Here is a 23893-nt window from a genome sequence, read left to right on the forward strand (position 1 = left end):
GAAAGCTCAACACATGAAACGAATGGATATGAATTGACATATTTCTGACTTAATACTGGTGATTTCTTATTTAAAAAAATGGTGGATAAAATTTGTATTCTTTTCGAATGGGGTTTTGGGTGTATAAATACACATCAACGTTTTTTTTCTGATTAAAGATTGCTTTTAATATTCATAAAATGAAACATATGTATTCACGATAAATGTTCTCGTACTGTGAACAACGCATTTTGTTTTTTCATAAACAAAAATTACTTCTGTACTCAATTTACAACAAAGTTCTCATATTGAAATCTACCTGTGTGAGTTGTTTGATATAGCGCTATTTTGTCCGAGGTTAAAGTTGTCTTTTTGACACTGTCCTACATCATTTTTTTTTTTATCATAATTGTATTTATATTGTGTCATAGAACAAACTTATTCGATCAGTGTATGTTTACTTGTTTTTGTCTAAATGTTTTACTGAATAAATTTGATGTAAGAATGTATCAAAACATGATACGTTTATTTGCATTCTTGTTGCAAAAAGTACTGCTTATATTTTTCAGTGTGGAATGGCTAATGCTCTTGGTACCTGTCCAGAATGTGGCGCAATGATAGGTGGCCAGAGCTATCGAATTAATGCTGACAACATAAACGATACAGGGTTTGATTAAAATTCACTTCCTTTATTTTTATATGGTGTTTGTAAACATTAATCATTTATCAAAAAAAAGTCAGAAGAAGTGCAATCTAATTAAAAACCGATCTCTCATCGCTCCTCTTTCTGATATGTCGCGTGGGAGATCTAACGAAACCGGCTTTGAGGTCACATGTGAGTGAACTAAAAGTTATGAATTTATAAAGATATGCAAATGAGTTGACGACCTATTAATAAGCCAATCAAAAAAGTTTATGAATTATTTTGACTGACGATTTCGTCGTAAATAAAATGAGTTACATCCCTTTGCCTTACGTTAAACTTCCAAGATCGTGGAAGACTCAATTTCATTGGTCGAAAAAGACACACCTACGAGGTCACTCACATGTGACCTCAAAGCGGGTTTCGTTAGATCTCCCACGCGACATATCAGAAACAGGAGCGATGAGAGATCGGTTTTTAATTAGATTGGAAGAAGTGTACCGGTGTTTAAAAATCATAGATCAATTAAGAGGAAACGAATCCGGATTGCAAGCTAAAATCGAGGGGAACACATTAACTTTAAGAGGAAAACAAAGGAACAACATGATCACGAAAGTGTAACTGAAAACAAACGCCACCATACATAGAAACAAACTACTTGATAAAAACTGCCATATTCCTTACTCGGTACAGGACTTTTCAAGAATAAATGGTGGGTTGAACCTAGTTTAATGGCTAGCCGACACCTCATGCTTTATGACAATGTTAAAAAATGTATCGCTAAATTGACAAAAGTACGTGACATAAACATAGCACAAACAATACGACATAACACATTATTCAACAGAAACCATAACAGAAACATATAAGATAAATACATGAATGTTAAATGCACAAAATACTGAGACACGTCACATAGCAAAGCAAAATTCACAATCGGTAAAACAATCATATTCAGTAATAGGTCACATCCGGTATATAGCAGACAGACGACATAGATGTTTAGTTTGGAACATCAGTTCACAAGTACAGTGTTATAAAAAAAGAGAGAGATATGAAAGTGACAATAAATATTCACAAGTTGAACATACAACAACATGGCAAGAAAAGAGGAAAACAACCGAAGACAAATAACATCCAACAAACCACTTCATTGAAAAATAAAGACTAGGAACAAGTAGTCAACACGAAACCCTTGTATGATCTCTCGAGTGCTCAAATAAATTTTATTAGAACAATGCAAAACCTAACATATATGTTACTTAGTACACAATCCTCTTTCAAGCATATATAAGCATAAGATTTTTGAATTGACCGGCATGTTTAATTCTGAATGTACATGAATACAAAATGCAGACAAAACTCTCAAAATATATCTGTTTTGGTGTTATTTTGTAATGGATTAATTGGCAACATTTTATATGTTGTAGTGAAGACGAAACACAGAGAGGGCATGTTCTAGGAAGTGCGACTAATTTGAAACCTGTAGATGCGCTTTATAGAAAATTAAGCAAAGCTTCAGTTGCTATTCTAAGATTGTTAACACACATGTCAATGTACATAGGAACAAATACCAATATACAGGTAAATTAAAGTCTTTTAAAACTTTTAACTTTTTTTCCCACCCTTATTAAAATTACAAATTTTACACCATATTATCGAAAACTATAGTGTTGACATCTACATAAAAAGTGTGCTTATATATCATGGAACGTCTTTCGTCTATTATATCTTTGTCTGCTGTCTCATTTCCTTTATTTTTGATATTTATGAATTCGATAAATTCAACGCTTTACAGTTATTAAACAAAATAATAATTCTAGATTAATACCAAAATAGGTCAAGCATTTGAATAAAAACAGTACAAGAAAAAAGATATTGGAGGAAGTATTGATTATCATACATTTTAAAATATGAATATAATGTAAAATTATATAAAAAAAGCATATTATTTTTAAAGGGAATTATTTTACAAGGTAAATATGTAAATAGCATACCCATTTTTTATGTTGTGTTTTGTATACTATTGTTTGTACTCGAAATATGAGTTTGAATGTCCCTCTGGTAGCTTTCATTCTCTTTTATTGTAATACATTAAAACTTAGATAATACACAAATAATTATTAATAGTCCGACTGATTGGTGCAGATATAGAGCAGAATTGCTCACTTAATGAGGAAAGCATGATACTTTGCACAGTAGTTCTTGGTTGCATACCCTTCGATTTCAGCTATGGACCCACTCAAAAAATCCAATATGGGTGCCATTTTCAAGATGGTGGAAAAACGTTATAAATATTAAGATTGTCCGTAAGGTATTCTATATAATTTCGGAAATTAAAGTAATGGTTCTTTAAAAATGGTATTCATGTTCTTAGATTGGTTATCAATTAATTTTAAAATATAAACAAAGTAGTTTGGTTATTTCTAGGAAGCATACATTTGCAAATATGGCTGCATATACAAAAACAAATAGTGAAAATCAAAATGTTTATCAATATGTAACACGTTATTGTAATTAATCTTTAATCGCTTTCAGTTTTAATGGTTGGAATGAAATAGGTTGAAGTGATTCAAATGAACGTTGATATAGGTCGGTTAAATGTGGTGGCATATTAGGTAAATTATCTGAACTTTGAGGGCACCTTGTCTCGTGTCTCTTCAATACCACGTCTTATGTCACTTATCAGGTTTTCATCTGCCGTACCCATTATATCGTCAAATTACTCTATGTAACCAAGAGGTGTTCTTTTCTTCAGGTCAATTGTATGTTTACTTTATCAATGTCGAGAGATGTGTTCTTTTATAATCTTCCCAGCAACCAGCTGTTTACCCAAACCATGTAGCGTTACGGTCTCCAAATCTTCATTATCTGCTGGAATGAATTTCTCATTCATTAATGTTATCATGACAGCAGTGCCCACAATCATGCTCACATTCTGGTAATATATAGTACCTCGGTCTGCTAGGCTTATTCCAATGGTTTGTCTGCTGAAATTATCGGACGAGGATGAGGGCCTCTGTTCGGTTTTGTCATGAGGTGATGTTTCATGGCCAATAGATTGGAGAATGGAGCGTTGGCCTACTGGCCCGACCCCGTGCTGGTTAAAAAATTATAAGGTTTCAAAGTTTGCTTGGGTTGCGCTTTGTTTTCTCTGTATCCTAGTGAAGGTGACCGTTGGCTGTAATAATCGAGATTTTTGAAGTTTTTCCGTGGAGATGCTGACCGTTGTCCTTATAGGATATATGACCTCTGGCTTGGTGGGGTTTTGCTGTTCGATAGGCATCACACTTGGATGCATTTCTATCTGGCGATCTACCGCGAATTATATTGCTCAGGGGTTCTTCCACGTGTATATTGATCAGGTGATCTTCCATTGATCTGATGATCGATCTTCCATTATTATATTGATCAGAAGACCCAAGGTTATATTAATCGGCCAATCTACGGTTACGCTGATTATAGTTGAAAGCATAACATCAGCTATTTTTCTGACAATTTGAGTGAGGCTGCGCACCTCATTTTCAAAAGGTCTGCTCATATTCCCTTTATCGGTAAGTGAAACTGCGTCATCATCAAAGAAGACTTTTTTTTTTTTTAAATTTATCATATTTTATTGAAATCTGTACATTTGTTAGTTTAAAACATCAAGTACCGGTACCTTATCCCGGCCTCGTTAACATTAGTAAATATCATATTTATACAGTTGTTAGTATTTGTTAGTATTATACATTCAATTTTCAATATTTGGAAAAAAATAAAAAAATATACCATGTCAGTAATTTCAAAAAGGAAGAAGTTTACTATTAAGATTTCCAAACATAATTATCTGTATAACAAATGCACAGGTTTAGAATATATATATATATATATATATATATATTGTTTTTTGTATTAAATTTCTTTTTTTCTTATTTGCACATAAACATAATAAGTTACACACTTTTGTATGCATAATAGTTATATACACTAAAAAGAAGATATATAATATATTATTTAATAGACACAGCAGCTTTAGTTTGATACATTGCAGATACTGATTTTAAGACAGAGGTTGTTTGGATATGAAATATATACTTTATATGTGGAGTCTATTTGGTTTTTGTTTTTTGTTTTTATGATAATAAAGGAGTCCAGGGGTTCCAGCAGTTTTCTGCCCTACTGAGTAATTTATTTTTATAGAATATATTTTTTTCTATTAATAAGTTTTCCTTTAAATAATTTTTAAGTGCTATTATATTGGTTTGTTCCATAGCTAATTTGCTTCTATAAATGTAGAAATTTGTTAACAGAAGTATTATGTTTCTTATATCATTTTTATCGGTTTTTTGTTAAAATACCAAATAAAACCAAATCAATATTTAAAGTTAGTTCTATTTCTGTCTTCTCAAATATCCAGGAGTCAAGGTCTTCCCATAATTTTGATATATATGGACAAGTCCAGAATATATGTTCTATTGTTTCGACCCCTCCGCACCCAAAACTACAAATATTTGTATCTTTAATTTTTATTTTAAGGAGAAGTTCATTGGTGCCTAAAATTCGATGTATTATTCTGTATTGAAACCGATGCAATTTTGAATTTTTTGTAATATAAAAGGGCAATACATGGATATTTTTCCAATTGTAGTTCGCATTGAGAATTAATGACCATTTTTGTTCACATTTTTGTTTAGGATTTGATTTTTTACCATTCAAAATATTATACATATCTTTTGAACCTTTCTGGTATTTAGAAAAAAACTTTAATACTGAGGGCAAAACTGGACCGTTTTCTCTCTTTAAGTCATTTGGACATATTTGATATTCTTTTAAATACTTTTTTATTGACAAAATTAGTCCTTGATATGTGAGAAAAATTGGTTTTAATATTGTATACATTATTAAAGTGATCAAAAGTCATAAAGTTTCCATCTTCCTGTAACAAGTCATTGATCAGCCAAACCCCTTTTTTTGTCCAATCTTTATTCCATCATTCTTCCATAAAGGGCATGTTTTAATTTGAGAGTTATTTTGTACATTTTGAAGATCTTGCCAAGCATCAAATACTTCTTTCCAAAATGGATTATTCAACTTTTTATAAGGACCAAGAAATTGCATTTCCAAAAAATTCAGATTTTCTGAAAAGAGGAATAGTTTTACTAGTTTTGAATTATTTCTATTTATTCTTCTTATCCAGGTTAGTTTAAGACCTTTTATGTAGTTTTCAATATTAATCATTTTTAGTCCTCCTAAACAATGCGGTTTGGATAAGGTGTCTCTATTGACTTTATCTGGTTTGTTATCCCAAATAAAGGAAAATATTTTTTCAGTAAAATGTTTAAGCTTTGTGCTATTTGGACTAGGTATGGACAGGAATAGATGGTTTAATTTTGATATTATAAGTGTTTTTATCACTGTTATTTTTCCAATTGGTGAGAGTATTTGATTAGTCCAAGTTTTTATAATGTTTTCAATTTCTTTCAACCTGGGGTTATAGTTTAAATTTTCAATTTCACTAATATCCACTGAGAAATTTATCCCAAGAAGTGTAAATCTGCTGGAACCCCATTCCAATCCCCACTTAACACACATAGTTTCTTGGCTAAACTTTTTCTTCCCAATCCAAACAACCTTGGTCTTGTCTAAGTTTATATTAAGACCTGATAAATCTGCATATTTATCTAGAGTACGGAGAGATGCATCCAAAGATTCGGGTGATCCATCAAGTATAAGAGAGGTATCATCTGCATATTGTGAGATGAGATACTCTGAGTCATCTATAGTGATTCCTTTAACTTTGTCATTATTTCGTATAAGTATACTAGTACTGCAACTGACATCGAAAAAGACGCTTAGTTAACGAGTTTAATGGTCCGGAATAACACACGGCTGCAAATTGTTTTAAATGATAGAATAATATCTGTATTTTCATTTCCGTCGGGTCGTAAAAAGTTTCTATGGTCACATTTTTGTATTTTATCCCTTTAATGGGGGTACCCCTCAATTTACGATTTTGGGTTGTTACCTTAAAATCCAAAAATATATTTTTTGGTTAAATTTCCCGCTATTTTCGTAAATATTTTCTATGCACATATCCTCAAGGATCATCGGAATGATGAAGACATAAATATAATACCATCTCCAAGTAAAACTTTCAAACTTAAAGTTAGCTGTTTTTTAGGTAGAAATTTAACGCGTTTTTCTTTGAAAACGAGAAAACATATGATTCAAAAATAGTATTTGACATTTGAGAGGACAAAACATATCATTGCGATACTGCATGCAAATTTTGTTGGGCAAATTCCAAACAATTTTGTCAAACACTCAAAAATAAAAACATCATTTGTACCTTTTTTAATTACGGAAATTTCCTATCCGTCAATCAGCTCCACCATTTATTTTTTCCTTCACCATCAATTTGATAGTTTCGATGTGGTTATGTAGATGTTGTAGGAGAAGTTAATTTATTTTTGAGTGATTTGAACATATGTAGTAGTTCTTTCGTGTATTTTCTGTAAATAAGTTATATTTTTGTTAATAAAATTTTGACTTTATATAAAAGTTAACCAAATCCTTCGGATAAGAGGTTTTTCCGGATAACGACTATAGTTGACATTGTGTGAAAATACATTGTATGTCAATGTTTAACCTCAGAGCCTTAATATGCATGCAAGTGGTCGGGGGAAAAGTACTATTGAAGATTCGCAGAGATTTGGTGTGTAAGAAGGTGATGCTAAAACCAACTTCTCTTAATATTCTGCTTTCCGTGGGCGAATCATCAGTGATGTTATGAGACTTGCACCAGAAGGCAAAAATGGTGCGTCTTTAAATTAGATTGATTGATTGTTGATTGCTTAACGTCCAGTGACAAATATTTCATGCATGTTCAGGACGAGAACAAGTTAACAATAAAAACAATAGGTATGTTTTGTCATAATAGAGGCCATTCCGGGATGATGCTCGGGAAAATTTAGACTGCCACTGGAAAATGATGGTATATTGGATTGGACAGAAATTTTCCATTGCAACAGGCCACCTTCGGACTCCTCAAAGAGTTGATGCAAGGGTTTTAACATGCAAAGAACGTGACACTCCCTTTACACGAGGCATCGGACTTAACGTCCCCATTCTGACCGGACGTGACTGCGAACTTGATACATCCCGCACAGCCACACGGACGCCCCACTTCGTTTTACTGCCGGTCGGGAGAAGACCAAGTGACCATATTTCGTTTCCCCAGTCACCCTTGGGGAACTTTAAATTAGAAACAACAGAAATCCATACATGTGATCAAACTGATCGACATGTATCCTCAAAACCTGACACTTTTATACGATCTCGCGCTCAGTTTCTTCCTTGTAGTTTGGATATGAAAACAGGGTTTTTGTGCAAAAGACGAACTTTAAAAAAAAACACCAGAAAACTACGCAAAACTGAGTCCTCTAAACGTGTTGACAGTCTTTTAAGTTGTGCTTATCAATGTGAGTAATCATTTATCCATGCATAACCAAGTACTTATTGAAGTCAACACCTGTGCAATTAAGTAAAACAGTTACTGAAAAATTAGAATTTGAACTTGCTGTCAGTTCATTAATAACGATTGTTAGTGATGTGATTTGTTCTTCCATAAAAAAAAAAAGCCTTTCTCATGTAGCACATCCTCTATATATACCGATCAATTTTACCCAAGATTGTCTCTGATGCTTACCAAACTGCCAAACTCCAGAACTAACTAGATATTGTGACACCTTACAATTCAGACACAGTGGGGCCAAGGGATATGAAATAAAGAGTTTAGCTCTGAACTCAATTTAGGGGATGCCATATTTGCTGCAGGAAAATTGAAGTTTATGTTAAGATTTTCAGAATTACACCAAGGTGTGTCTGAAAATATTAAGGATACATTAAAAGAAGAACAATTACTTCACACTGCCACCAGTGCTCTTATGAGCTATGTCCTCGTTTTGGTATTTCTATGGATATGCATAGCTTGTTAATAGATATAGGAAGATGTGGTATGAGTGCCAACGAAACAACACACCATCCAAGTCACAATTTATAAAAGTAAACCATTATAGGTCACGGTCCGGTCTTCAACACGGAGCCTAGGCTCAAAAGTTCATTTGTTAGTTAATTGATAAAAATAACACAAAGGCGCTTCTGAACCGTATATTGTCCCTAAAGATAACAAAAATTCGCAAATGGATGGCTATTACAAAATCAATCGTTTCTGTAGCAACATTCGCCCCATTACATTTTGGATTGGCAGTGCAGATACATCATGCATATGGGAATATGGGTCACTAACATTTATCGAAACTTTGTACTAACATTTCTTTTGTGTTTCCTATGCAAAGGTAAGACTATATCTGACGAGTTTGACCGAATCATGACGGTATTTACGCTCCAGATAGCATTTGTACTCAAAAACTGTGTTTGCTTTGAACAAACTCTGTCCTACGCCGAACTTGTTCTTATGAAAAAGGGAAGTGTCTTGTAATGCTAATACGCGTACTGAATCCGCATATGATGACTAAGAGATTGATTCATGTCCCTATTTTATGAATACTTGAGCTATTGTGTGTCACTTTTAAAAGTTATATAAGGATCATGACTGATTTTGAATTACAATATTAGAAAATTAGCATTGCATTGTATAATTTTTCATCCTTCCCTTAAAAAATTAATGAGTTAACTTTTTTACCAGGATTATCCCACTAAAAAAATGTTCATGCACCAAACTGACTTTGTTTTACACTCATTTGTTTTTAAACCTCGCATTCGCCTCGTGTGACTATAGTATATTTTGTGTTATAACTGCTCTGTTTAGACTTTGCAAATACACAATATGTATTTATCTATAACTAGATACTAATTTTCACAAAATACACAACCTTTAAGATGCAAAATTAAAAACACTGTTTCAGCGCTTGAATTTTGTTTTTTTCAAAGATAGAAAAAATATTGAAATAATTTGATAAACTGGTGTTTTATACTTTAGAAAATAATTCTGTAACATACTATAGTGAAATACTATACACAATATGAAAGTTTATGGATGTGAAAAGGTCAAAGCCACTTCTTCTTTTGCTATGTGTTAAATGGAAAAAAAATCAGAAGGTTCCAAATCAACGCCATTTTTTAATGGCAGCTTTTCATATAAGTAGTCAAATTTGTCGTTTTAACATCGTTTATACCATATGCTTATGATTGAATCGTTTTTGTAGCATTCTATTGAATAAATTTCAGAATATTTCTCCTCTTTGTCCTTGTGGTTGAAATGTTGATATTTTTAGGTCTGACCTTTGACCTCAATTTCACAAAATTCTGACCACTCTGGATTTTTACGACCCAACTTTTCTTATTATAAACGTTTTCCTCTTTCCATTGATATATAATTTAGGTGTGTGTTCTTCCGGACCATTAAAGTTTTAAAAAATGAACTCTGGTTGCAGTACTATACCAAGTATTTCTGCGCATAGTAAAACTATATAGGGTGATAGGGGATCCCCTTGTCGGCAGCCCCTCTGGATCTCAAAAAAATCTGAGAGATGGCAATTTTGAGTTACTGCAGATTGAGTTTTGGTATAAAAAGTAGTGATCCAATGTTTAATAGAAGGTCCAAAATTAAAAAAGTCTAAAACACTTTCAATAAAACTCCAAGAAATTGAATCAAATGCCTTTTCAAAATCAATAAGGAGGAGAATACCAGGTATATCATGTTCTTCTGTATACAATAAAATATCATAAATTAGTCTAGTATTTTCACCAATGTATCTTCCAGGAATGAACCCTGTTTGATCATTATTTATTAGAAGTGATAAAATAGACTTCAAACGCTCTGCTATACAGCTAGACCCGAGTTTATATATTGTGTTTAAAAGACTTATTGGTCGCCAGTTTTTCATATATTGTCTTGGTTTATCTCCCTTTGGTATACAAGTAATTATCCCTCTTTTTTGGGATACTGACATTTCACCCATATTATACCCATAGTTGATTGATCTAAGAACAAATTTACCTAAATCTATCCAAAAGAATTTAAAAAACTCACTGGTGTATCCATCAGATCCTGGGCTTTTGTTACTTTTCATTCTTTTAATAGCAGCTGTTAATTCTGAATAGGCGATTTTTCCCTCAAGGGTATCCCTTATTTCATTTGTTAACTTGGGAACGTCTAAAAATGGAATTTCCTTATTGAGATCAACACTATTTGTTGTATCTTTCTTTGAATATAAATTTTTATAGAAGTTTTTAGCTTCCAATAAAATATGTTCTTGTTTGTTTATTAAACAGCCTTCATTATTGACTAGTCTTGGAGTTGTTTTATTAACAAAGTTCTTAGTTTCTAAGTTGAGAAAATATTTTGAGGATCTTTCTCCTTCTTCTATCCATTGCATTTTTGAGCGAACATAATGACCACGCATTTTTTCTTGTCTTAAAATTTGTAATTTAGATTTCTTTTGGTTGAGATCTTCAAGAGCTTCTGTGGTTTGTATATTTTCTTCTAATTTTTGAATTTCATTTACTAAAGCATTTTCCAATTAATTTTTTTCTTTCTTTTTATATGATGCAAAGGAAATTGTTTTACCCCTAATTTCTGTCATTAATGTTTCTTAGAACAGCTGATCATTTATTGTAAATTGAATATCTAAGCAATCAATCTGGTCTAGTGAGTCTCTATTGTATACTAAAGTTGCATATTGATCTTTTACTTGTTTTATTTTTTCTTTAACAGATTTAACATATTCTATATCATATAATAAACTATTATTAAATTTCCACAAACCCTTCCCAATATTGAAATCACTTATTTTAAAATGTAGAACTATTGGTGAATGGTCAGATCTATAGCTGTTTTGAATTTCGACTTCTTTTACATTTTGATAGAAACTCCGAGATATAAGAAAAAAATCAAGCCTAGCTTGCTTCAGAGGATTAACTTTTCTCCATGTAAATCGTTTCTTGTCTGGGTAGTATTCTCGAAAGGGATCAATTAGATCACAAGTTTCAATAAGTTCAAAGATTTTTTCTCTTGCTCTTGGATTATTTATATTTAGATAGTTATATGTATCTAATGCCTGATTTTGAACTAAGTTAAAATCTCCTGTCAGAATAACTTGTTGGTAATTAAAGTTTTCTATTATTTCATTAACTTTATTATAAAAAGATGGTGAGTCATTATTTGGTCGATATAAATTAACAAGTGTTATATTTTTACCTTCAATTGTAATATCTACACCAAGAAAATTTCCATTATCATCTTTCTTTATCTTATTTATTTTATATTCAAGATTATTTGCAAATAAAAAGGCAACTCCTCTTTGATTTGAAGCAAAAGAATTAAAAATGCATTCTGCTCCCCATTGGTTTCTAATAAATGATTCATCTTTTTCAGTAAAGTGTGTGTCTTGCAGACAGTAAATATGACAGAGCTTTGATTTCAAGTATTCGAACACATCTCTCCGTTTCTCTCTAGAATTTAAACCTTGACAGTTGTATGAGAAAATTTTTATTGAATTCTTAGTCATTTAAATAGCTTAGATAAAGCATAAACATTCCATTTATGATTTTCATTCCTTTAATTACACCTTGACTCATACAACTGTCAATGAAAACACAAAGCTGTAATATTATATATGAATAAACAAGTTGGTATATAAATCTACTTTCATGCATAAATAAATCTTTATAAAACATTGTGCAAACATCATAAGAATTGAAATAAATAAAAAAAGCAAGAGTAACAACAATCATGATTGTCATATTATGATATGTTTTCTGATTTTTGTTTATAAATAAAAACAAATTTGGGATTACCTGTTTCCAAATAAAGGGGTTAATGGAGAAAAAAACTAACAAATGTATACCCACTCAAACTAAATTTCAACAATCAAAGAGAGATAATCCAAAATATTATCTCCCCTTAATTGTAAGATTGCAAACATGCATGTTTCAGTCAAGGTTTTAGTCAGTATAGTAATTCTATGGCTATTATCAAAGTCTTATTTTGAATGTTATATAATTATTCTAGTAATTCCTAGGGTATTATATTTATATCAAAGAAGACTTGCCGATGGGCAAAATTGGAACTTTTTTATCCATAGGTCGCCATCTAGTTGGCTATTAATCTCAACTTGTACGATTCGCTCGTGTATGTAACAATATTTTAGATTTTAACGAGAGAAATTTATGTATTACTGAAAAATTATTACACCAGGGTTTTCGATATCACAAACTAGTCAAAACATTTACTAAATTTTATCATCGGTATAAAGACATCATTCGTAAATATAGCTCAACATGCAGACTTCTAATACGTTCAGGTATTTCACATCCAATTTTTTATGGAAATATTCTTTATAAAGCACAAAGGTGTCAGTATTCACCTCAGAAACTTACAAAACCTTTGAATAGACTTATTAAGAAGGGATATAGTTACGATACTGTTGTCAAGTCATTAAAGATTGCATATTTTGGCGTTAATATTGGGTCACTGATAAGGTCTTTGCATCGGAACTAAACACATTTATTCTAAAAACAGTTGTTGGCATGACACGGGTTATGTTCTTCTCATATATGTTATGATGGTATAATACTAAACCCCTAACGGGAAGGATTGTACCTGATGTTCATATGATGAAATCATAATCTTTCAGTCAGTTTAATTGAAGTCTGGAGCTGGCATGTCAGTTAACTGCTAGTAGTCTGTTGTTATTTATGTATTATTGTAATTTTGTTTATTTTCTTTGGTTACATCTTCTGACATCAGACTCGGACTTCTCTTGAACTAAATTTTAATGTGCGTATTTTTATGCGTTTACTTTTCTACATTGGTTAGAGGTATATATAGGGGGAGGGTTGAGATCTCACAAACATGTTTAACACCGCCGCATTTTTGCGCCTGTCCCAAGTCAGGAGCCTCTGGCCTTTGTTAGTCTTGTATTATTTTAATTTTAGTTTCTTGTGTACAATTTGGAAATTAGTATGGCGTTCATTATCACTGTACTAGTATATATTTGTTTAGGGACCAGCTGATGAACGCCTCCGGGTGCGGGAATGTTTTGCTACATTGAAGACCTGTTGGTGACCCTCTGCTTTTGTTTTTTATTTGGTCGGGTTGTTGTCTCTTTGACACATTCCCCATTTCCATTCTCAATTTTATTTCAATTGTTGATCGTTTTTTGGGTTCCTCTCTATAACATGCATAGCAGAATCTTTGTCTCTACATCCTCGGAGGAATGCTTCGTCTTTCTTGCTGGAGCGCTGCTTCAATGCTTTTCTTAAGGCATTGGCATCATCATCTATGTTTACCTTGCGAGCGTACTCTAAGGCATAATCAGCCAGGTAATCTAGGAGCCTTCACACCTTTTTCCTGTTTTCTCATTGTCGTCTACCGGCAGTCCGTTCAAAGTGGTAAATGAACGCCTCCCAAGTCATAAATCCCCTTCCATTGAATATTTGCATATTGGGGGGCTGTGGGTTTCGGCTCCGGTCCCTGGTACCAGAATTTTCTTGCCATTGGGTATATTCTCTCTCCAGGGAGGAGTCTGAAGAAGATATGTTGCCACGCCCTTTTGGTTTCCTCTGCCCTTTCCTGGATCGGTCAATGGAGTCAGTTTGCTGTTGGTTGTGGCAAGCCTGTTAGAGCTCCAGGAGGTGATGAAGTTGTCACAATTGTAATCATAAATGTGGGAAGAGGAGGATTTGCTTTTGACTCGACAGAGATGGTACTGTTAGTAAGCACTACAGTCGGCATTGAACAACCTTATATGATCGACTTACAACCAATTGTTTCTGTAATGGTGTGCTGCACTAAACCAAATATGATTGACTCATAGTAGGTGGTAAGTGTGCGTAGGAAGACACATAAGCCATTTGCTGGTATCATTGATCAGTACTAGAATGTTGTAAAATTGAGATTGTTGTTGAATAATTTGAACTGTATCATGTAGGGTCGAGGGCCCCAACATAGAACTTTCAACTTTAGGCGAAGACACCAAATTTGCCTTCAAAAGAGTTGGTTGGGTTGATGGTTAATTTGAACTTATTTAGGAAAGACCCAAGGCAGGATGTTTGTTATGTACTTTTGATGTACTTGCGTTGTACGGCTAAGGTCAAATTTTGGCTTAAATTAATTTCTTTATTTCGCTTGTCTACTGGTTCACTTAAAGCAGATGCCATTTGTTGGAAAGTACCCTGCTGTTCAAATGCGCTTTTAAAATGAGCTTTGTCTCTTTCCTCATTTGTTTTCAGCTTGTCCATCCATCTCACCGTAACATTGAATTTCTCATTGGTCTGACCGTCAATTCCGCCAAGCGTTTACCACAAGCTTTGTGGTCTATCCTGTTTACAGATTGATGAAGTTGCTGAGATATTTCTCCCATCTATTCATTATTAATATTCATTGCCTCTGTTTGTTCAGCTTGCATCGTTATGGGACCAACACATAGTTTATCAATTCGCACTTCGCTCTGTTTTATGTTGCGGTCAATTTCAGCTGTTCTTTGAGCATTATATTTCCTATCTGCTAAAACTTTTTGGTACAATTGTTTAATAGTAATTCTGAGTTATCCCCTGTTAAAGTGTCTTGAGTTGTGGGTTTCTCCATACCCCAAGTGATTCAGTTTCTGCCATTTCAATATTCTTGTCAAATAACAGTATAATATCTCAAAATATTGCAACACAAGAGATAAGATGGACAATGATAATATATTACGGCACATAAATCTCAAATCACACATTTTGTGCTTCCAGCATCAAATCCACTGTAGTTTGTGCAATAATGGAAACCATTTTAGAATGTATGGCGACCATCTTGAAATAAGCCGCAATATTAAATGTTGATGGTGGGTCTTTAGGTAATATTGCTCAGTACACAAAAATGTACCATTATGCAAAATTTGGTGCTTCCCTCATTATTTGAGCAATTTTTTCACCGATTGGCCGGACTATAACTTATAAAAGATTGATAACTAATACCGCAGTCCCACTAGGCCACGATCGCAATACGATCTGTGAAAAATGCAAATTTTGATGATCGTAATACGATCGTGTAGATCGCATTAAGGTCGTATCACGGTCGTGGTGAGGTCTTCAAGATCGTGAAGAGCGTGGCCAACTTTGAACATGTTCAAAACAATCGTGGTGCGAGCGTGGTGAATTCCGGTCGTAGTAGAAGCGTAGTGAAAAGTAAAATCACAAAAATACTGAACTTAGAGGGAAATCAATTCGGAAAGTCCATAATCACATGGCAAAATCAAATAACAAAACGCATCAAAAACGAATGGACAAGAACTGTCATATTCCTGACTTGGTACAGGCTTTTTCCAATGTAGAAAATGGTGGATTAAACCTGGTTTTATAGCGTTAACCCTTTCACTTTGATGACAGGCTCATCAAATTCCGTTATATTTACATTGATGCGTTAACTAAACAGACACAATAAATAAAATAGTCAAAATATGGGTACATCAGTCATCATCGTATAACAATTTAACAGAACACAAAAACATCTACAAACACATTCATTGATTCGTGTGTCTGACGTCAGACAATTTTATACGTCACATAGATTTGTCGTTCAATGTGCATACAAACAATTTTAAAATTTACATAGGCAATGTTAGCATATAGGGTTAAAAAATCAAAAGTATGTAAGAATAAATTTCAGAAATAGACCGAGATTGAAAATAGTCCAAAAGTTATATATAGAATTTATCGTATAACAATTTTAAATCAATTTAACAGAACACAAAAACATCTATCTACAAACACATTCATTGATTTGTGTGAGAGCGCACTAAGATCGTAGTAAGATCGCAAAGGTCGCTGTACAGTCGTAGCGAGAGCGTAACGAAAGCGTGAATCTATTCGGAGAGATTGCGCTACGATCTCATAGCGACGTTATCACGACCTCACTATGACTATCACGTTGTCACCGCGACCCAACTACGCTTCCACTACGACTATACTACGCTGTTCAACACCATAGTACGATCCCAGCGCGCTCTTGCCGTCCTCATCACGCTCTTCTTACGACTTGACTACGTTCACACTACGACCATCATTCTTATTGTCATTTTCACATAAAATATATTAAAAAGCTCCCTATATTTTGTTTGTCTAATTGTAGTTATCAATTTGCTCTAACTGCTCAACCATGCTTCTTGTTTTTATAAAGATTAGACCGTTGGTTTTCCCTTTTAAATGGTTTTTACACTAGTATGTTTGGGGACCTTTTAACGTGCTGTTCGGTGTGAGCCAAGGTTCCGTTTTGAAGGCCGTACCTTGACCTATAATGGTTTACTTTTATACATTGTTACTTGGATGGAGAGTTGTCTCATTGGCACTCATACCACATCTTCCTATATCTATTGACAAATCTGTGTCATCTCTGTTATCGTTCACTAAAATATCGTCATTTGAGCTTTATGGACCAGCAATAGGTTGTAATTTAGGTTGGATGGTCGGTCCGACATCTCTGCTTGATCAGGATTCGTTACTTTGCGACCTCTGCCTCTACATCAACCCCTACCACCACGCCCACGTGATCTAAAATTTATTTTAGATCGCTGTGAGCGTGATGCGACCGTGGTCTAGTGGGAATGGGGCTTTAAAGAGATTAGTGCAAATTAAAGACAGTGCAGGATTATCCTGTTCTATGAATCAGATAATTATTTATTCAACTGATTTCTGAAGTTTGTTCTGACATTTTATTTTTACACTAGTATCGTTGGTTTGAGGAAATCCTGGCAATCGCACCTTAAACCCCGTACATTTTTTTAGATACCTTCCTCAATCATTTGCTGTAATTTGGTGTTTTTTTTAATAGGTGTACATGATATTTCTTTTTCGGTTGATATTTACTAAAAATCGGTCATATTGTTTCTTGTTTGAATGATCAGCTAACTGTCATTTGCACACGTAATATTTCATTATTTGGCCCATAAACTTTCTTTACATATATATCGATATTTTCTGTTTGGTAGCAACTCAATAATTTAGATACGTTTTGTTACATCTTGTGATCCGTTAATATCCATTGCATTAAGCAAGTTTTTAAGAAATCCGTTGTTCGACATACTAGTCGATACATTTTATTAAAATATACTTTTTATTCTTTAGGTTCTTTGGAAAATATTTGTTTGGATTGTATTTAGACCCCTCTACCAAACACTTTGTTTTGAATGCACGCGTGCAAAATGCGGTTTTCATCAAACATACAAATTTTGACGTTATATTCAACTTAGACTGATATATAGGGTCTTAATATAACACAAACAACATTTTCCAAAAGAACCCTAAATTAAAATGATTATTTTAACAAAACTCATTTGACTAACTGGTCGACCAACGGATGTTCTCAAACCCTGCGGACTGCCATTGGCGATTGCGAAATAAACGGTCACCAGACGTTACAAAATGAATTTTGATTATAAAATCAATACCAAACGGATAACACTAAACTTGCGGAAAAGATGGGCTACTACAAACAAAAGATGCAAAAATTAGTATACCATATCCGGATTTCGACAATTATAAGTAGTGACATATTCCGTCAGTATTTTTATATAAAAACAATTACAAATGACTCTCTAGAAATATAATAAATATGAAAAGATTTATGTACTAGAAAAAAACGACTCAGTCTGCAAACAAACCCGTATCGACAAACAATCCTAGAGAACAGCACTGACCGATCTAAGCTGGTAAAATATTTCAAATTTGACAACGGTATAGTAATTACAACAGAGGCCGCGTATTCAAACATCCCAAATAAATAGCGGTTTGATAATGATTCAGACTTTTTTTTTACAAAGGTTGAGTGATTAAACGAGACTGCGTACTTGTACATCACAAATAAATAGAACTCTATGATAATCAAACTGCTATTTTTGTATGTTAAAATACGAAGCCTCTGTTGAATATATGATGTGGGGATATAACCAAGTGTAAGTACATTTCATCTATATTTTAAATAATCAGTTTTTATTCATTTCGTTTTTATAGCGTCCAAACTAAATACCTCTATTTTTGCAGGAAGTTTGTCAGACAATCAAGCCTCCAATTGATCCGGGTGATGTTTATGATTATTTACTTCTTCACCTTAATCTAGATCTGACCTCAGTTCAAGCAATTCTTGGCATAAACAGAGATGATGCTGTCTTATTTCTACACTTCCTCCTTGTAAAAATAATGGATACATTAAAAGGTATGTGATATAGTAATCAAATGTACTAGGCTTGTACATTGATATGCCACAAGTGCGTTCCGTATATAGAAGACTCATCAGTGACGCTCAGATCAAAAAAGTTTCAAAGCCAAACGAGTACAAAGTTGAAGATCATTAAGGAGGCTCGCGGGTACAAAAATTTCAGTGAAAAATTTAACATTTGTTTTTTCATTACATTTTTTTTAAATAACACTATTAGTTATTACTTTATGATATAGTATAAAGGTATCATCGGTATAAAGACAGCATTCGTAAATATAGCTCAACATGCAGACTTCTTATACGTTCAGGTATTTCACATCCAATTTTTTATGGAAATATTCTTTATAAAGCACAAAGGTGTCAGTATTCACCTCAGAAACTTAAAAAACCTTTGAATAGACTTATTAAGAAGGGATATAATTACGATACTGTTGTCAAGTCATTAAAGATTGCATATTTTGGCGTTAATATTGAGTCACTGATAAGGTCTTTGCGTCGGAACTAAACACATTTATTCTAAAAACAGTTGTTGGCATGACACGGGTTATGTTCTTCTCATATATGTTATGATGGTATGATACTAAACCCCTAACGGGAAGGATTGTGCCTGATGTACATATGATGAAATCATAATCTTTCAGTCAGTTTAATTGAAGTCTGGAGCTGGCATGTCAGTTAACTGCTAGTAGTCTGTTGTTATTTATGTATTATTGTCATTTTGTTTATTTTCTTTGGTTACATCTTCTGACATCAGACTCGGACTTCTCTTGAACTGAATTTTAATGTACGTATTGTTATGCGTTTACTTTTCTACATTGGTTAGAGGTATAGGGGGAGGGTTGAGATCTCACAAACATGTTTAACCCCGCCGCATTTTTGCGCCTGTCCCAAGTCAGGAGCCTCTGGCCTTTGTTAGTCTTGTATTATTTTAATTTTAGTTTCTTGTGTACAATTTGGAAATTAGTATGGCGTTCATTATCACTGAAATAGTATATATTTGTTTAGGGGCCAGCTGAAGGACGCCTCCGGGTGCGGGAATTTCTCGCTACATTGAAGACCTGTTGGTGACCTTCTGCTGTTGTTTTTTATTTGGTCGGGTTGTTGTCTCTTTGACACATTCCCCATTTCCATTCTCAATTTTACAAAAATCAACCAAAGAAATCGATTCGGTTTGAAAAAGCTGAAAATTTTCTCCCTTTGGTGGAAAAAAATGCCATTTTTTGGCATTAAAATCTAAATATCTTTTTTAACTCATCGGTGACCTATATTTTTTATTATTGTTTTCAAATAAGCTGTACATAAACTAAATAATTGTAAAATTTAATCGATTTCTGTAATTTAATTTTTTTTTTATTTCGATATAACCTCTATTTCTCCAATTAGTTCAACAGAAAAAAAAGTACCTTTACACAAATGTATGCTTCTTTCGAAAGCAGACTGTGAGCGTAAATGATCGGTGACCCCATTTTTTTATTTCAATTTTCTATTAGGTATAAGATAAAGATCATTTATAGAAAAATAAAGAGAAATCCTATATGAAATTAAAAAAAAAAATGATTTAGACCCGCGAGCCTACTTAAGGACCAAAAATTCAAAAAGTTGTGCAAAATACGGCAAAGGAAGTCTATTCCTGGGATAAGAGAATTCTTAGTAAAATCCTTATAATCATACAAAGTATAATGATATGAGAATAATTATCAGCTGGTAAAAGTAAACCCAAAAATCGTTCCAAGAAAATTCAAAAAGGAAAGTTTTTTTTTTATCTTGACACGTTTGATGGATTGACAGACATACAGAAAACGTAGTATGGCACATGTAGTCGACTTCTTTCTTCTCTATTCCAAAATAAGCTTGAAATTTAAAAGTTCACATTGAAACTGGCTATGCTGTTTAAACAATTCAGTATAGGAGAGTAGATGTGTATAATAGCGCAATAACAATAAAATAGGGACGAAAGATACCAAAGGGACAGTCAAACTCATAAATCGAAAATAAACTGACAACGCCATGGCTAAAAATGAAAAAGACAAACAGACAAACAATAGTACACATGAAACAACATAGAAAACTAAAGAATAAACAACACAAACCCCACCAACAACTAGGGGTGATCTCAGGTGCTCCGGAAGGGAAAGCAGATCCTGCTCCACATGTAGCACATGTGACACCCGTCGTGTAAATGTACTTCTTTTTATTCTTCATAGTTAAACAATAGTTAGACACATTCACGAAACAATATCATCTACTTTCATTTTTGATGTCTTATAGGGACATTAGCTGTAAAATTTCTGTCCATCGTTTTGACTCCAATTTTCATACTTGATTTGTAACAAGCTAAAACGTGTGTCCAAATAACAAAACTTCACACAACAAACAACCAATAATGCATTAGATTCTCGTGTGATTTGTAGATAAACGCCAATCAATTATTTATCAAAATACCGATGGTTATATAATCCGATTAAACATCTTAAAAATAGATAGAAAGGTTTGTATGATATCTTGTTATATATTAAAAAATTATGTGCGTCATCGTTTAACCAGTTTAAGAATGATAATTCAAGTTGAAAACAATAAGTCACCAGTTTCGAAGGAAATGCTTATCCTTTAATTTACCACAGATTGTGTGGGATTTGTGCTCCTCAGTAATATTTTGTGGTAAATGTTCAAATGTACGTCTTCTTTTGCCATCGTGTTTTAATTCTTATTATCTTAATTTTCCTACCTTGCTTCAATGTTCATGTGTACACGTTTGAGTAACTTTTCTTCAAAGCTAAAGAACGAAAGCATTGACCCAAGTCATGAGCTTGTAGGTCAGTGGTTGTTGTTGGTTCATGTCTGTCATATTTGTTTTTGTAAATTGTTTCGTTATAAATTAGGCCGTCAGTTTTTTTCAATTGAATTGTTTCATGAATTTCATGTTTGGAATTTTTGAAGCCGATCATCCGGTATTGGTATTTCTCATCGTTGAAGGTCTTTTGCTTGCTTATAATCGTTACATCGACCTCATTTTTACTTTGGTAGACAGTTGTGCCATGTCCTCTTTTTATAAGGACCGATTAAGAACCCTCGCATTCAGTCGTCAAATAAAATGAACTAATTGTAGATACCAGGATTCAAATTTTGTAATTGCGCAAAACTCGAATTTCGTCTTCAATAGCTTCTACAGCGACGTGCGAATAAAAAGTTAAACAATTTAAAGTTTTTAGTAAATTTGTGAAATCGGTTTAAATGGCAGAAATTATTAATAATTGTTGTTCAACTTAGATACTTTTACTGAATCTGGATGATTTAGGATATGAGATAACTTTTGTATTATCTCTCGTTTAACCGTATCATGATCTTCAAAACTTATTAACAACTGTGATAAGTTTGCATGCACCAGTATAAATTGAAGTGTTGTCATTTGATTGAATTTATTTTAAGACCAAACGCTGTCACGAGATATGAGTGGATTATTGAGCAAAGAATCTCGAGCTAAATGGGAGGAGCAGTTTGCAAACAGATACATTGAACCTTTTCTTCAGGTATTAAATGCGTGCATTTTGTTCGAAAAACAACTTACTGTTGCTAAATGTATGATGTTAATACGATATGCAAAAAAACTCATCATAAATACCAGGATTGAAATTAAATATTTGCGCCAGACGCAAAGAACTTTCTAACCATTGAATTTATTAAGTTGGGGTTTATATTGGTTAACGTTTTTTGTATTATTATTATTTCATTTTCTCATTAACCCTTGATTCTTTTGAGTTAGTATTTGTTCGAGAACAAATTATTAGAAATATCTTCTCTAAAAATTGTTAAATTTCATTTTAACGTTTCGTCTACAGAAGACTCATCAGTGACGCTCGAATAAAAAAATGTTATAAAAGCCAAAATAGTACGAAGTTGAAGAGCATTGAGAACCAATTTGTTTTTAAAGTTTTGTCAAATACAGCTAAGGTGTCTATTCCTGAGGTAGAAAAGCCTTAGTTGTTCAAAAATTCAATGTTTTGTAACGAGTATATTACAACCCTTATTTGATGTTTTCTTTCAATCGTTATACAATAAATGCAAACAACAATATTACACTAAGTAGCAAACGACAGCATATAATATCAGTTTTCCCCACTCTAAAGGACACCTACGGAATATGACGAATTTAAACATGTTAACAACCTCCAAAACTGTGTCTCAGATTTTTCCTATTGTATTTCATTCTCTCATAAATCTTTAATGAAGTTTGCAACATCAATTCATAAGAGATCACTAAATTTCAATTGAGTATAAAATTTGTTCTATTGATGTTTTTGGAAATCTGAGACACAGTTTTGGAGGTCAAGCTGTGTTGTGCAAGAATCTTTAAAATATTTTGGGATGCTATGAATAACAAAGACGCTAAATTCATTTAAGTGTGGACATCACAATATAGCAACTAATTACATAACAATTAATTATATTATAATTATGTCATAATGAAATCATCACAATTTGAAAGATTACTCCTTCTTCTTTCTTTTGGTACCTCATTTATAAAATTTAAAGAAAGATGAGTGGAATTACATCAGTTTAAAGGTGTCTAATTGGGGATGAAAAATCTTTGCATTGTGCTACCTTAAATCATTTATGTTTTTTATAGGATGTAAAAACCAAATTAAATGCCTGCAACCAAATGTTAGTAGATGATCAAAGGCTTGGTAAGTTGATTGGACAATTTTCGTTTGACGACTTGATGAGGTAAATTTAATCTGCCGGTGTGTTTAACCCGCAATTTTTCCTGCAACAAGCCAGGAATATAAAAGTAACAGTCGTATACAGGTGTTCAAAAGTTATAAATCGAAACTGCACTTGTTATCTAGTCTAATTTTTTTTTTATGTAGTATGACTTTATCTGCAAATTAGAATTTTCACCATGCAATAAAAAAAATAATGTGCAAGAATATATCTTTAGCAAAAATCATTCTGGCTTCAATTTTATAGTGAATCGTTAACACATATTTGAAGACTTTCACTAGTCTGAGTCTTTCATTTGTTCAACCGATTGATTTGTTATCTAGTCTTAGAAAGCACGTTTTTATTTTTTTATT

General features: G+C 33.0%; 1 protein-coding gene across 1 annotated transcript; it reads left to right on the forward strand.

Moving 5' to 3' along the window:
- Positions 1–554: 554 nt before the first annotated feature.
- On the forward strand, positions 555–23691 carry LOC143081082 (E3 ubiquitin-protein ligase rnf213-alpha-like). Its single transcript, XM_076257317.1, has 6 exons — positions 555–646; positions 2053–2206; positions 18647–18818; positions 22248–22348; positions 23446–23503; positions 23687–23691. Exons 1-6 carry the CDS (start codon positions 555–557, stop codon positions 23689–23691), a joined length of 582 nt encoding a protein of 193 aa, XP_076113432.1.
- Positions 23692–23893: the final 202 nt, after the last annotated feature.

This window comes from Mytilus galloprovincialis, chromosome 6, assembly GCF_965363235.1.
Source record: "Mytilus galloprovincialis chromosome 6, xbMytGall1.hap1.1, whole genome shotgun sequence".
In the NCBI taxonomy this organism is placed as follows: domain Eukaryota; kingdom Metazoa; phylum Mollusca; class Bivalvia; order Mytilida; family Mytilidae; genus Mytilus; species Mytilus galloprovincialis.

Coding starts and splice junctions, on each gene's coding strand:
- LOC143081082 (XM_076257317.1), top strand. CDS start 555: ATGGCTAATGCTCTTGGTACCTGTCCAGAATGTGGCGCAATGATAGGT. Junction 2,207..18,646: donor GAACAAATACCAATATACAG/GTAAATTAAAGT, acceptor CTATTTTTGCAG/GAAGTTTGTCAGACAATCAA. Junction 18,819..22,247: donor AATAATGGATACATTAAAAG/GTATGTGATATA, acceptor ATTTATTTTAAG/ACCAAACGCTGTCACGAGAT.